Source organism: Pelophylax lessonae (assembly GCF_965119305.1).
Source record: "Pelophylax lessonae genome assembly, chromosome: 3".
In the NCBI taxonomy this organism is placed as follows: Eukaryota; Metazoa; Chordata; class Amphibia; order Anura; family Ranidae; genus Pelophylax; species Pelophylax lessonae.
In genome coordinates, this window is record NC_138770.1 from 493,851,091 (window position 1) to 493,866,676 (window position 15,586).

General features: G+C 42.2%; 1 protein-coding gene across 1 annotated transcript in view; it reads left to right on the forward strand.

Moving 5' to 3' along the window:
- Positions 1-15,586, forward strand: part of DHX57 (DExH-box helicase 57) — a 295,697-nt gene that overhangs the window by 103,150 nt on the left and 176,961 nt on the right. The window contains exons 9-11 of the mRNA XM_082251986.1: positions 9,868-9,992; positions 10,086-10,219; positions 14,227-14,281. Coding sequence (XP_082108112.1) covers positions 9,868-9,992; positions 10,086-10,219; positions 14,227-14,281 — 314 coding nt within the window. The remainder of the gene's footprint in view (positions 1-9,867; positions 9,993-10,085; positions 10,220-14,226; positions 14,282-15,586) is intronic.

Here is a 15,586-nt window from a genome sequence, read left to right on the forward strand (position 1 = left end):
TGGAAGAATAACTGGTTGGCGTTGAGAGTTTGGCCAACAGATTTTTGCTATGTACTGGTCATCCTAGATGCGCATATGTGGTAAATTTAATTTTGATCGCAATGTCTGTAAAAGTGCTGGGACATAATTAACAAGCAGGTATAATGAAATGCTGTATCATACGTAAAGAAAGACGCATCTACTACTGAGTACGGAAATGGGGCAAAGAAAACCTTTAAAGACCTGTTTTACACTTATGTCCATTGTATGATAAATCCATAAGTGGGAATGGGCCCTTAACCACTTGCCTACTGGGCACTTTCACCCCTTTCCGTCCATGGCCAGTTTTCAGCTTTCAGTGCTGTCACGCTTTGAATGACAATTGCGTGGTCATGCAACACTGTACCCTAATGACATTTTTATCATTTTTTTTTTAGACAGAGCTTTCATTTGGTGGTATTTCATCACCACTGACCAGTGTGTTTTTGTATAAAATTTTCAAAATAAGTAATTTTTCACCTTCATTGATGTGTGTTGATGGGCTGCACTGATAGCCACTATCATGTGGCACTGACGGGCAGCACTGATGGACAATGACAGGCAGCACTGATTGGCTCTGAAGGGTACAGATTGGCAGCATTTGTGGGCACTGTTGGGGCTGCACTGATGATCGGGACACTGATGATCAGTGCCTTGATTTTCAGTGTAGATGTCCCCTGTGTGGATTTTCCAGTTATCTACTATTTTCTCACACACTGTCAGCGTGAGGAGAGAATAGCCAATAACCAGAAAATCCTGTTTACACTGAGATCAGCTGTGATTGGACACAGCTGATAACATGGTAAAGAGCCCCTGTGATTGGCTCTTTACCCCAATCTGTGATCAGCTGTGTCCTAAGGACACAGCGATCACAGATCTCTGCTGATGTGTGTTGTCGGGGGGTGCGTGGGCAGCGCAATCACAGGAGGATGTCCATCGATGTCCTCCCAGCAAAGTGAGCCTGTGCTGTAGCCATCTTTTGACTATAGCGTGGGCAGGAAGAGCTTAAAGTGTCATTAAACCCACATTAAAAACTATCAATAAATGCTGTATTACATGCTGTTCATACTCAGTCACTATGAAATTAATTTCCTGTATTCTGCAAAAAGCCTGATTTGAAAGCCTCTTTAGTCCATGTCCCCATTGCAGTTGGGGATTTTGCTAAGCACAGTTTGCAGCTAGTGCATATGCTCAATTTTCAGTGTATTTCTACCCTGAGCATTTATTACCCACATCTGATAAGCCCATGTGACTATAGAGTAACTAGTCGGCGTATGCACACTGATAAATGACAGCCCACGCCCTCCCTTCCTCAATGCCTACTAATCAGCTAAACACAATGTGCTGGGATAATACATCTTGATTGATGGAAGCTTCAGCTCCCTGTTGTTTTAAGACACAGCCTGGAGAGATATGACAGAGCCCATGACTGGCAGAACTCTGCCCACATCATGTTATTGCCAAAATCTTTTTTTATATTTTTTACTCTATTCCAAAGGCTGTTTTTTTTTTTTTCTTTTTTTACTGTGACCAGTAGCAGAGGACTAGAAGCTCCTCCTGCCACAGTCTCCCTACAGATAGGCTGGGAAAGAGCTGGATTATGTGACAGCTGTATATCGATTAGGAAAGACGGTATTAAGATTTTTTTTTTTTTTTATCAAAATATTTAAGGTGCTATCATCCACATAAAGAGAAAGGACAATGAAAATTAAACAGGGTGTGTGTTTGTTTTTTTTTTAAGGTAACTTTATTCTATATAAGGTACATAGGTACAAAGCGAAGAAAAGGGAAACAGAGCAAACATGCCAATATAGTATAAACAAAATGCCCATTTAGTACATTATCCGAAAAGCGTAAAGGAACAACTGCATGACACAGATAAAATGAAGGCGTGCGTGAGGTGCAAATTACGAACAAAACATGTATAATTGCAATAGGCGATATTCAACAAGTGAGCCCTAGTGCCTAACAATATCTTAAGTAGCAGGTGGTATATTACGGTCTGAGTTCACCCATGGGTCACAAATTTTATGAATTTTATTGGGGCAGCCCAAGGCCACGTGATGAGATTGAGCCAAAAAGCTACAGTAGGGGGAGCCTGGAATTTCCGATGAATTGCTATATATTTCTTGGCGTAGAACAAATCTAAGCATAGAAAGAGCTTCGAGCATTTGGGGAGAGAGTCATCGACCATAGGTCCAAATAGGCACCCTAATGGATTACATATGATAGATAGTTGGGTAATTGAACTATAGACTTTTCCCAGTTCACTTGAAAGCCTCAGAAATTAACGAATCATTGAATAACGTTCAAGAAAGTAGATAAAGAGGATTGGGAGTCATCTAAGTCGATAAGCATGTCGTCTGCATAAGGGGACACCTTTTCTTCAAGCCCAATAATCACTAGACCCTTAATCGGTTTACGACCGCCCACCGCAGATATATTGCGGCAGGCAGCCGCTCTCAGGCAAATCGCCGTTCAAGTACGACGCTAACTCTCGGGAGTCTAGGGGGTGAGCGCCGCTCATCACCGGGAAGCCAATACAGCAGGCAGGTGGCTCCAATTGCCACCTGACACCCGCAATCGATCCCTGCTGAGAAAGGAGGATGATCGGCTGTTGTAAACACAACTGACCGTCGTCCTCTCTGGGATGATCACAGAACTCATGTGATCTGCTATATAGGATCACATATCTCTATGGTCATTTCAGAAGCCCAGCCCCCATACAGTTAGAATCACTCCCCTAGGCTTACATTTAACCCCTTGATCACCCACAGGGTTAACCCCTTCCCTGCTAATGGCATTATTATAGTAACAGTGCATATTTTTAGCACTGATTACTGTAGTAATGTCACCGGTACCCCCAAAAGTGTAAAAAATGTCAGGGTTCCGATCTGTCCGCCGCAATGTCACAGTCCCGCTAAAAATCGCAGATCGCCGCCATTACTAGTTTAAAAAAAACAATAAAAAGGACATAAATATTTCCCGTAGTTAGTAGAAGCGATAACTTTTGCGCAAACCAATCAACATACACTTATTGAGATTGTTTTTTTTTTTTTTTTACCAAAAATATGTAGCAGAAAACAAATTGGCCTAAAATGTTAAAAAAAAATTTGATTTTTACATTTTTTTTTTGGGAATGTCCTATAGCAGAATGTGAAAAATTATATTGTTTTTTTTCAAAATTGTCGTCGCATGACTGCGCAATTGTCCGTTAAAATAACTCCGTGCCGAATCGCAAAGTAGGGCCTGGTCAGGAAGGGGGTAAACCTTCCAGGACTGAAGTGGTTAAAGCGATTTTAAAGTCTCGTTTTTAAAAAAATAACAAACATGCTATATACCTACCTTCCCTGTTAAGTGGTTTTACACAGGGCAGCCTGGATCCTTCTCTTCTCGAGTCCCTTTTTGCTGCTCCGGGCCTCTCTCTTCTGTCGAGTACATAGCAAGCTGCTTGCTGTAGGGCCACCTAGCTGCTGCTCCCTTTGTCCATTCAGACACGGAGCTGCTGTTCAGCCCCGCCCCCTCTCTCTCTCTCTCCTGATTGGCTGACTGACTTTGACAGCCAATGGAGCCAATGGCACCACTGCTGTGTCTCAGCCAATCAGGAGGGAAAGTCCCAGATGGCCGAGGGACTCGTGGACATCGCTGGACAGAGATGGGGCTCAGGTAAGTATTAGGGGGTGCTGGGTAGGCTGGTGCACACAGAAGGCATTTTATATTAATGCATAGAATACATTAAAATAAAAACACCTTCTGCCTTTACAACTCCTTTAATAATGGAGTTAGAACGTATCAGTTCTGCTAAAGGTTCTATCACCAGAGCGAATAACAAAGGTGATAGGAAGCAACCCTGCCTGGCGCCTTGCACTATATGAAAGAATGGAGAAAAAAAGTTATTTACTTTGAGTCTAGCCCTCGGTTTATGGTATAACATTCTGGTCCAGTGAAGAAATGTGTCCCCAAAGCCAAATTCCGCAAGTACCTCCTGTAAATATTGCCATTCTATCAAATCAAAAGCCTTATTAGTTTCTAAGGCCAATACAACTCTAGAGCCCATGTGTGGCGGGAGTCACTTTGGTTGGGGATCCCGTGGAACACAGCTTACCTTAGAAAGGTTAGGAAATCCCTGTCTTGGCTCCCCAGGACCCTCTTATGTGTAAGTTGCCCTGTGTCTATTAAGGGCACATGGTGACTGAGCAAACGATGGGCAGCTACTTAATGGACACTGAGAATGTGGTTTGGATTACTTCCAAAGGGGTGGTAATATTTATTCACAATATCCCTCCAGAAATCTATGATATATTAATTCTACTGTATTAGAATGATGGAACATTGTATGAGCTTTGCCATATAGCCTGTTGTAGACCATTGCCATGAAGTCTGTGACTCCTGAATAATCAAAGCATTGCTTAAATGTGAATTCCATGGTTAACCACAACTTGGAACCCCTATCGTCTTCTGCTACTGTCTGTTTAATAAGGTGTTCTATGTTTATACTTCGGATAATGTATGATGTACCTTCTTTTAGCCTTGTTGCCAGCCAGTCTGGTCACCCAGGATCAGTGGCGTCGGCAGGGGGGGGGGGGGGGGCTGACAGGGGCTATAGCCCCGAGTGGGCCCCCAAAAAGCCCCGAGTCTCGTGTGGATTATTTATTATTATTAGCCCCGAATGTCACTGGTCCTCTTCCTTCTTCCTTGAGCCTCTACTGCCTGGCCTGCCCCCGTCACACTGGTTGCTAGTATAGCCTGCCGCTTGGCGTCTAGCAACCAGTGATATCACTCGTCACGTGACAGCAGCAGGAGAGGCTCCCTGTGTTCAGAGCGGAGAGGGATTTCAAATTCCTCCTCCGCGCCTAGAATTAGCTCCGCCTCCACCCACCTCTCTCCTCTCTGGGCAGCATGGCAGATAGTGACAGGCTAGCCGGGTGTACACTCCATAACGACTCCATCTGCCAGCACCTGCAAAAGATAAGTTACTTACCAGTGTTACCACAGGACAGGAGTCTATTCAACCACAAGTTGAGGGGGGTTGGGGGGGGGCGGACTTCTGGTGCCGCTCCTCCTTGACAGGAGTGATTGCGATTTCACTCCTGCAGCTGGGACACTTGTTGGAGGGAGGATTAGGCTTTCTCCTCCCTCCAGCCTGCAGGGGGAGATAGAAAGCTGGCAGACTTTCCTTCCTATCTCCCCGTGTCATTTAATTTATCACATGACTGCAGAGAGGAAGGAGAAGTTGCCTTCATTCAAGAGAGATGTGAGTACAACTGGGGAGGTGACATGGATGGGACATTGTGATGGGGACACTGCGATGGGGAGAATGTGATGGGGACACTGTGATTGGGACATCTTATGTAAAGAGGGACTCTGATTGGGATACCTGCTATTGGGATACCTGCACCATCCCTGTGCTGAGTTCCCAGGTCTGTACACCTGCTGTGCCCATTATGAGGGGTTCCCACCATCCCTGTGCTGAGTTCCCATGTCTGTACACCTGCTGTGCCCATTATGAGGGCTTCCCACCATCCCTGTGCTGAGTTCCCAGGTCTGTACACCTGCTGTGCCCATTATGAGGGTTCCCACCATCCCTGTGCTGAGTTCCCAGGTCTGTACACCTGCTGTGCCCATTATGAGGGGTTCCCACCATCCCTGTGCTAAGTTTCTCCGGGTCTGTACACCTGCTGTGCCCATTATGAGGTGTTCCCACCATCCCTGTGCGGAGTTCCCGAGCATTGGGCAGGGGTGAGGGGGGGGCATTGGGTGGAGCTTGGGCGGGACTTACTTTAAAATGTGGGAGGGGTTATCAAATTTACCTTCGGGCTGAAGCCCCTGGTCTTTTTTTCACCTAGCAACGCCCCTGCCCAGGATGGTTTAAGAGTTAATTAGCATGTTAATTCACATTCAGCGATTAGTTGCTAAAGACATAGAATATGGTTTGTGTTGGTTGTTCCTTAGTTATGGTAATTATATTTCTATATACAATTTCATCTGCATACGATAATGTAATCAGGCTCACCTGACCTGGTGGGGTATATATTCTGTGTGAGTTAGTTCAATAAACAGTATCAGGTCTCATAAAAGCTATTGTCAGCTAGTCTTGTATGTAGGGCGGCTAAAATATCTGATATCTATGTTCAAGACTGGAGGAAGTGGTATACTGACGGAAGCACACAGTGGATAGGTTCCATCACACCATGGTTTCATGTGTGGTCTGCATAGAAGTGAAAAGCCTACACAAATTAATGGAGGTGGATCGACCCGGGATGAACCCAGTTTGGTCTGATTTTATAATAGCGGGGATCACCTACAGGTGACAACTTTGGCAAGAATTTTGACATCTGAATTAACGAAATAGGGAGATATGATTTAGAGTATAGATGATTCTTTATGTGGTTTTGGAATAAGTACAATAAGTGCTTTAGACATGGAGGGTGGTAAACCTCCTTCCTCAAGGGTATAATTAAAAGCCCGGAATAAATGGGGAACTAAGACTTTCCTGTATTGCAGATACCACTTTTTTAGGAAAGCCATCCAGGCCTCTGGCATCTTATTATGGGCAAAAGTTTGCTTAGCGAGCTCTATTTCACCAGTCATTAGTGGAGCATCTAAAAGAAAGACTTGGCCTAGAGACAACCTAGGGAGTGTAAACTCATAGAAATAATCATCCAGTTTCACAATGGTATAATGTTCTCTGGTCGTGTATTTAGTAAAATAAAAAGACACAAAGGCATCAACAATTTTGCCAGTCTCTTCAACTAAAACACAGCTGAAGTTTTAATTCCGGGAATAGTACAAAGCTGGAAAGGGATGGCTTTTCTTATCTCCCAACTCAAAAATGCATTGATTTTAATATAGGAGCTTTTTCTTAGTGCGTTCCAAAAGGACTAAATCCAATTCTTTGGCTTTATGTTGCCATGTAGAAAAAGTATCAGGAGTAGAAGAGGCAGAGTAGCAGGTCTCAGTTGCATGAAGCTCTTGTTCTGTGTCCACCAGTTTAGAGCCACCCCAATGGCCGCAGCAAATGTACCGTGCATGGTGGCTTCAAAGGCATCCCAGACTAAAGGTGCAGAAGCACTTTGTGCATTGGTCAACCAGTATGATTTAATATCATTTAAGCCAGCCCCTGGTCCATCACAGCTGAGTCAGAAAGCCGGATGGGACTCCTCTCAAACACCATAAACTGTAGGTACACTGTGTATCCAGAGCAAGATCCACCAGTAAAGGAGAGTGGTCAGACACTGCTCTGGGGAGGTATCTAATTGCAGTCATGGAACCGAGTAATTTTTGGGAGAGTAAGCATAAGTCAATGCGGGACAAGGTGCCATAAATATCAGAATGACACGAATATTCCCTGGTAGTGGCGTTTTTTCCATCAACAAGGTCAAACTTGTCCAGATAGGAACATAAAGTGGTTGGGTGCTGAGTGGAACCTCCAAATCTTTCAAGTGAGTTGTCTAGGACCATATTAAAGTCACTAGGCAACAAAAGGGCGCCTTCCGCAAGTTCCAGTACCACTCCTATGATGCGTTTTAGTGAATGGAGATGGTATATACAGATTAACTATGGTATGTGGTTTGCCCAGCATTTCAAGTACAAGGACTCCAAAGCATCCCCCAGGATCTGTTTTAAGAGCTACTGGGGCAGACTTAGCTGTCAGTATAGAGGTGCCAGGTGCATATGTGGAGTAGTTGGAGTTGATAGTATAGGCGATTATGGCTCGTTTAAGGGCCATCACTCTGGAGCCTTGTAAATGAGTTTCTTGGAGAAGGATAATAAGTGGATTATGACGAGCCAAATATTCAAACCTCAAAGAGCGTCTTACTTTAGAATTGGGGCCCCCTAACATTCCAGGGAAATCAGTGGTAATCATAAAAAAACAGAAGGCATAAATAATTCAAGATGATGCCAAGAGTAATATAGGCTCCCACATCACTAGGGCCATCAACCTAAGTAAACCACATATGGGTGAACCCGCCTTTGACCATAGATAAAACATGAGTAGGTGTGTGAACAAACAGTATACAATAAATGGACATTCATAGAAGTAGTGAAAAAATTGGGTAAACAGAACCCTGCAAAAAGCCAAACAAACTACCCTAGCTCACCCGGCACCCAAACACTTGAGAGCTTTCTTCCCAAAACTGAAACTACGTAGCATAGGGGACATGGATCAGTCCATCAAAAAACAGAACAAGTGCAAAGGCACAAAAGTGAGGAAGGTAGTCAGAAGTAGAGCTGCACGATTCTGGCCAAAATGAGAATCACGATTTTTTAGCTTGGAATAAAGATCACGATTCTCTCACGATTCTCTGTGTAACAAAAAAAAAATTGGGATAACTTTACTGTTACGTTTTTTTTTCATTAAAGTTTATTAATTGCGTTTGAAAGACTGCTGCGCAAATACAGTGTGACATAAAATATTACAACAATCGCCATTTTATTCTGTAGGGTCTCTGCTAAAAAAATATATAAAATGTTTGGGGGTTCTAAGTACTTTTCTAGCAAAAAAAAATGATTTTAACTTGCAAGCAACAAGTGTCAGAAAAAGGTCTAGTCTTTAAGAGGTTAAACTTCCTTTCTCCCTGGCAGAGGGAAGGAAAAGATACAATGTAATAATTTTGTTTATAGTTACTGGGAGACTATGCTGATAGGCGTTTATGGGAGGAAAGATACAATGTAATCATTTTGTTTATAGTTACTGGGAGTTTTCCACAGCTGTTTTCTCTGCTCCCTCAGCTATGCAAAGAATCGAGCATATGTCAGGTTTAGATCGTCAGGGGGGGTGAATCGAGATCGCGATTTTCATACGATTAATCGTGCAGCTCTAGTCAGAAGGTAACTAGAGCAGACACCAATAAAGTTTTGCCCACAACAGCACTACAATGTGGACCATACAGTCCGTACCCTGAGGTCAGATTGGAGTTTGAATCACTACAAACATGTTTGCAAATAGTAGGCTTTCACTGAACACAGGAGTCGGGAATGAGGGAACTTGACATAAGAGATAAAACAAAACAGTGGCCTCCGGGTTCATCCCAGGCACACAAGGCGGTCAGGATGGGTGGCTAGCACACTAGCAAGGCCAAACAGAAACATCCATAGAAGCAAGAGAGCCCCTGTAGACTGTAAATGTGGTAAAGAGATAATTATATGTCAGTCACTGCTCTCTGCTCCTGCATCGCTCGCTGGAGAGCTGGGCAGGGAAGTGGGGAAGGCTATACCCCTCAGTCAGCTGATTCTGAGTCACAGGAGAACAAAAGTAAGTGTACCCATGGGACCCACAGGAGAAGAATGGCCAAAAAAAGCTTGGGCCATACTTCCCTTTTTAATGGTGCAGCTTTTGAGGTTTTCTGCACAGTACTGATATGCCAAGAATTTATTTATGCAGACTTGTAACATTACTGAAACGTCCACTTTATATGTGAAAATTAGGAGATTAACAACAAATGGTGGATAGCACATTAGTTTCATATCAGTTCTCATTCTTTGGCATTGAATTGGAAGTTACCAAATGAAAAAGTTGCATGAAAGGAGTAAGCTTGGTGTACAGTGTAATGAGTGTGTGAGGAGTAAGGTAAGAATGCTTTATTGCAGAAGACACCTAGTTCTGCAATAAAAGAAGAACCTTCCTGCTCACAAATTTTATATTTTTGCATCAAGTTCTACTCCAATTCATTTTGTTTAAGCGCTGAAACAGAGTTTTTTCTTTAGCAGAACTCTTTTCACCCAACATGCGCATTTCACCCCTATTGTGCATTGGAAGTTTTTGGCTTGAAAGCTTTGTAAGGTGTAAATTACTCCCACCTGTATAATAACGAATATAACAAACCACTTTTATTTCTGCTTATAAAGTCTCCAGGCACCAGACTTCTGTACTGTACAACTGGTGTTGTTCTGAGGCGTCTAGAAGGTGACTGTACTTTGCAAGGTGCCACTCATGTAATTGTGGATGAAGTTCATGAAAGAACTGAGGAAAGGTAATCGTAAATACTACAAAATGTTTACTGCTAGCTTTTGTTTATTGCCTACATTCATTTGAAGCCACATTTTACTATTTTCTTTTAATTCAGTGACTTCTTGTTGTTGGTGTTGAAAAATGTTATGAGTAAGAGACCTGACCTGAAGATTTTGCTTATGAGTGCCACTCTGAATGCTGAGCTATTTTCACAATATTTCAACGGGTGCCCCATTGTTTACATACCAGGTAAGAGATCACATTTTTGTAACAACTGGGTATTCTCATTCAACTTGCAGTTATGGTAGGTGTTGTATGTCCTCGTTTAGACAGGTGGTAAAAACCAGTGGTTTAGATTTTTTTTCTTTTTTTTTACTTCCTAACAAGGCAGTTGGAGGGGTGTGTACACATGCCACACAATCAGGTTGCCTTGCATCATGGTTGCAGCAAATTTAGCTCGGCTTACTAAATTGACAGGTGCCACCACCTGTTAATCTCTCCCATTGAAGGCAATAGGATTGCGCCGGAACTGCAAGACAAACATTTGGCATGTGGTTGAATTGGTTTCATGCAAAATCGTTGTTCTGAAGGCGTGGCCGTAAATTGCTGCATAAATACAGACTTGCCATTTAAGGGGAATGAATGATCACCAGGAAATGTGGGTATACATTTAAACAATGCAGTAGTTTAGAAAACTTAGTGTTAATTAACTTGAGAACTATGTATATCACAAACATTGAATGTATTGCAGCTTACCAGCCCTTAGATGTGGTTGCTGCATAAAGTTTTTTTTTTTTTACTTGGTGATCCTGACAGTAACTCAACTTTGTGTGCTAGAGTGAAAAAGTTCAGAACATTGTCACTCTAATCTGCTTGCACCTGATTTGGACTACAGGCCCCTCCTCATTACTATAACATAGGAAGGAGGTTTTCTGTAGACCTCAAGAGGTGAACGCACAAGCTTTCTGGATTTCTGGCAGGATAAACAGGTATTTTTCTATACTTGCAGAGAGCTACTTATTAAATATTTTTTGCTGTATATATCAAGATTCAACAAAATTTACCAGCAACTGTACTGTGATGGATTAGGACACGTGTCAAACACAAGACCTACTGGCTGAATTTTTTAGCTGGCTCTCTCCCTCCGCACACCACTGTCAATTGAACACACAGAAGCCTTGGGTTGGGATGGGCCATTTATAACCAACCCAAAGGAAACCTTTACTGAGACCAATAAAAAGGACACCTTTCCTGATTTCCTTTTAGGTCATTGACCTGGAACATGTATAGTAGGTAGCCAGTGAGAACTTCTAATGTACATACCTGTTTTGGACAATTACTGAAAATGCAGTAAAACATTAGATGGACATAACCAAACAGCTAGCATTTTTAGAAAAAAGTTGGCAGTGGCAGCCCTAGATTTTTTTCTTGGCTTTGTTTCATTTAAATTGTATCAACCTGGATTCTGTAATAAGTACATATATAGCCAAAAGAATTGCTACTGTTTTCAGGCCACAATGGTGATAATGTTCTTTATAAACAAATCAAAAATGTAATAAAGGAAAAAAAACAAATGAAACAAAAAATAAAAGCTTGCAGGCCATATCCCCTCTAAAGCTCTCTTCACACCTATGCATGTACAATGCCACGCCCACAGCATTGCGTGTTTTAGATACGGAGCATTTAAGACTGCCCATTTATTTTAATAGGTGCCCTATATGCAACAATCTCACAAAAGAAATTGCAGCACACCACAACACAACATATGTAAATAAGCCACCATGCGCTATGGTGTGATTTAGCGCACATGTGTTGGCTGGTGTGTTTGGGGTACCATTAAAGAATGAATGGCACTGCAGTGCACATGCCAGAACATAGTGCATTCCCGTGTCGCATAAATGTGAACGTGGCTTAAAGCTGGCCATACACTAAGTCCTTTTTTTTTTTTTTTTTTTTTTTCTTGTTCAGCCTGCAAAAACCTGAGATTCATCCATCCACGCTATACTGCATGGATGAAAAATCTCCTGCTGTGCCTATTTTATTTTTATAAGTGAACCCGCTGGCTGTCAAAGTACCCGAACAGCAGCTACATTTGATTGGATGCAGCTGCTTTTTGCCAAACAGTTTTTTGCCCAACTCCTTCAATTTTTTTAATTAAGGGATGTCGGGTGGGACTGAGAATTTTGGTCAGTTCTTTAGAGAATGCTTAAGTGTGTGGCCAACTTGAGGTCATTTATTATGAAAAATAGCTTGAATTACAAGGTGTACCTTTTTGTAATTTTATTTATTTTGTTAAATGGTTTTAGAGGGGATATGCTTTTTTCTTTTTTGTTCCCCCTTTTTTTTTTTAAATTAGATTTCTCATTTGTTTATGTAGAACATTATTGATGTTGTAGTCTGAAAACAGTAGAATTATTTGTACACACACTGATCAGCCATAACTTTGACCACTCACCTATTATTTAGTAGGTCCCCCTTTTGCTGGCAAAACAGCCCTGTAACAAATCCTTTAAGTCCTGTAAGTGTGAGGTGGGGCCTCCATGGATTGGACTTGTTTTTCCAGCACATCCAAAAGATGCTCTATTAGTTTGAGATATGGAGAATTTGGAGGCCAAGTCAACACCTCAGACTCATTGTTGTGTTCCTTAAAAAACATTCTTGAACTATTTTTGCAGTGTGGCACTTCACTTTCTCCTGCTGAAAGAGGCCACTTTCATCAGGTAATACCATTTCCATGAAGGGGTGTACTTGGTTAGCAACAATGTTTAGGCAAGTGGTATATGTCAAAGTAACATCCACATGAATGGCAGGACCCAAGGTTTCCCAGCAGAACATTGCCCAAAGCATCACGGTTTCCACCGGCTTGCCTTCTTCCCATACTGCATTCTGGTGCCATCCCTTCCTCCGGGTAATGGCACATGTGGATGGCACATGTACCTGGCCAACCACATGGTGTAAAAGAAAACGGGATTAATCGACCAGGCCACCTTCTTCCATTATATGGATAATTTGCTGCGCTTAATTCACATCACTATCCTTACTATAGTCAAAAGCAGCCAACACATGATCCCGAATAGCAAAACAGATCAAATAAGTCACATAAAATAGAGGTGTAGCGCTAATAGCATAAAATGAACTAACATCAAGTCCACATCCAAGCAGAAGGAGACCCAATAAAAGTGTTCACTCCGAAGTGGATGATCTTCTTAGTGGTGGAAAGATATAGAAGAGAACCGTCACCATAAAAGATCACACAGCCTCTTACCAGATATCTATGATCCTTATTACAGGGATCACAGACAGCAGGGATCAGGACCAGGTAATGATAACAGAAAAGGAATCTCCCAGCATTCCACTTCGGCAATGAATCTCAAACACTAAATGGAGGGCCCAGCACTTGTATCGGAAACAGGCTCAAGGCTCACATACCAGCCAGAAGGCTCGCTGAGATCAGGTGTTGGTGTCCCGCAGGAAAGGCACACATCAGTGTGGTGTGTGTGTAAACTGATGTGTGCCTTTCCTGCGGGACACCAACAGCTGATCTCAGCGAGCCTTCTGGCTGGTATGTGAACCTTGAGCCTGTTTCCATTACAAGTGCTGGGCCCTCGATTTAGTGTTTGAGATTCATTGCCGAAGTGGAACGCTGGGAGATTCCTTTTCTGTTATCACCTGGTCCTGATCCCTGCTGTCTGTGATCCCTGTAATAAGGATCATAGATATCTGGTAAGAGGTGTGATCTTTTATGGTCACGGTTCTCTTCAATATCTTTCCACCACTAAGATCACCTTCTTCCTTTGCTCTGTGGTCCAGTTCTGATGTTTACAGGCCCATTGTAGCCACTTTTGGCTGTGGACACCGATGAGCATGGGCACCCTGACTGGACTGCAGATACGGAGCCCCATACACAACAAATTGCAATGGTCATTTTTTCTGCTTTCATAACATAACATGGAGTTCATTGACAACATGTTTGATGGTACCCAATATATCCTACCGACTTTAGATGCCATTTTAACGAGATAATTATTTTTCACTTAACCTGCCAATGATCATAACGTCATGGCTGATCGCGATGTGTGGGTGGGTGATAAAAGCACCACTATGCCTGTGATATCTTGTGTATGGGAGAAAATATAATGTATCCACTGTGCACCATTTAAGTTAAGCGATAAAATAAAAAACATTATGACCTTTCTTTAGAAAACTACATCCCAGGTATTATGAATGTTTTATCCAAAATATGCTGTATATTTCAGGTCATACTTTTCCTGTTGAACAGTTTTTTCTGGAAGATGCAATTGCTAAAACAAGGTAAAAAAATGCTTATGTACATTGCTTTTACAGTGGTAAGAAAATGTATGTGAACCCCTTGTAATTAACTGTTTTTTCTGCCATAAAATTTTATGTGCATCTAATTCATAACAATAGACAAACAGTGTGCTTCAATTGATAAAACACAAACAATCCCAATTTCTCTTGTCTTTATTGAACACACCCAATAAACAATCATAGTGATGGAAGAAAAAGTAAGTGAACCCTTGGCAGTAATAGCTGGTTGAACCTCCTTTTGGCAGCAATGATTTCAAGCAAGCGCTTTTGGTAGTCCTGCATCAGACTTACACAGGGGGAATTTTTGACCATTCCTCTTTATAAAACTGCTTCGGCCCAGACACATTTGTAGGATGTCTGGTGTGAGCGGCTTTCCTGAGGTCATCCCACAGTATCTCTATGGGGTTAAGATCTGGGCTCTGACTGGGCCACTGCAAAAGGTGCATTTTCTTTTCTGAAGCCAGCCTGTGGTGGATTTACTTCAATACTAAGGTTCATTGTACTGCTTCAGCTGGTGGACATATATTTTGGCAAATTCTGGAGTTCATTTTCCCCTCTGATGGCAAGAGGTCCAGGCCCTGAGGTAGCAAAGCAAGCCCAAATTACCACCATTGGTAATATGTTTTGTTGTTTGTAAGCTGTGCCATACATAATGGTGAGCATTCTTCCCAAACATTTAAACTTTTGTTTTGTCGGTTCAAAAGACATTTTATCAGCAGTTTGCCAAGGTGCTTTTTGGCAAACCTCAGGTGCGCAGCAATGTTTTTTTTTTTTTTTATGGAGAGCATTGGCATCCTCCATGGTGTTCTGCTATGGACACCCTACCTGGTCAAAGACTTCTGTATGGTAGACAGATGATCAGGAATGTTTTTCAGTTCCAGTGATGTCTTAAAGCCTTAATCTGTTAGTTGGGCGTTCTTCTTTTCCTTGAGGATTCTGCATTTTGCCCCTGGGAGTCCTTTCGACTGGGGGCCCAATTCTAGGAAGAGTAGCTACAGTACTAAACTGTCTCCATTTATAGACAATTTGTCGACTGATGGATCCCTAAACACTTTGAGGTTGCTTTCCCTTTCCAGTCCTATGCAGATCAACAGAAAGTCTTCAGAGAGCTCCTTTTTGCAATGCATGGTTCATGTCAGCTGATGCTTCTTATGAACATCAATTTTAAAATATTTGCGTGTCTTTTATCACTCAGTGGCTCTAAGCCATACCTCTAAACACATTTCAATAATTTGACTCCAAGTGTGCAACCTACTGACTCCAATTAGCTTTTAAGTAATTAGTCTA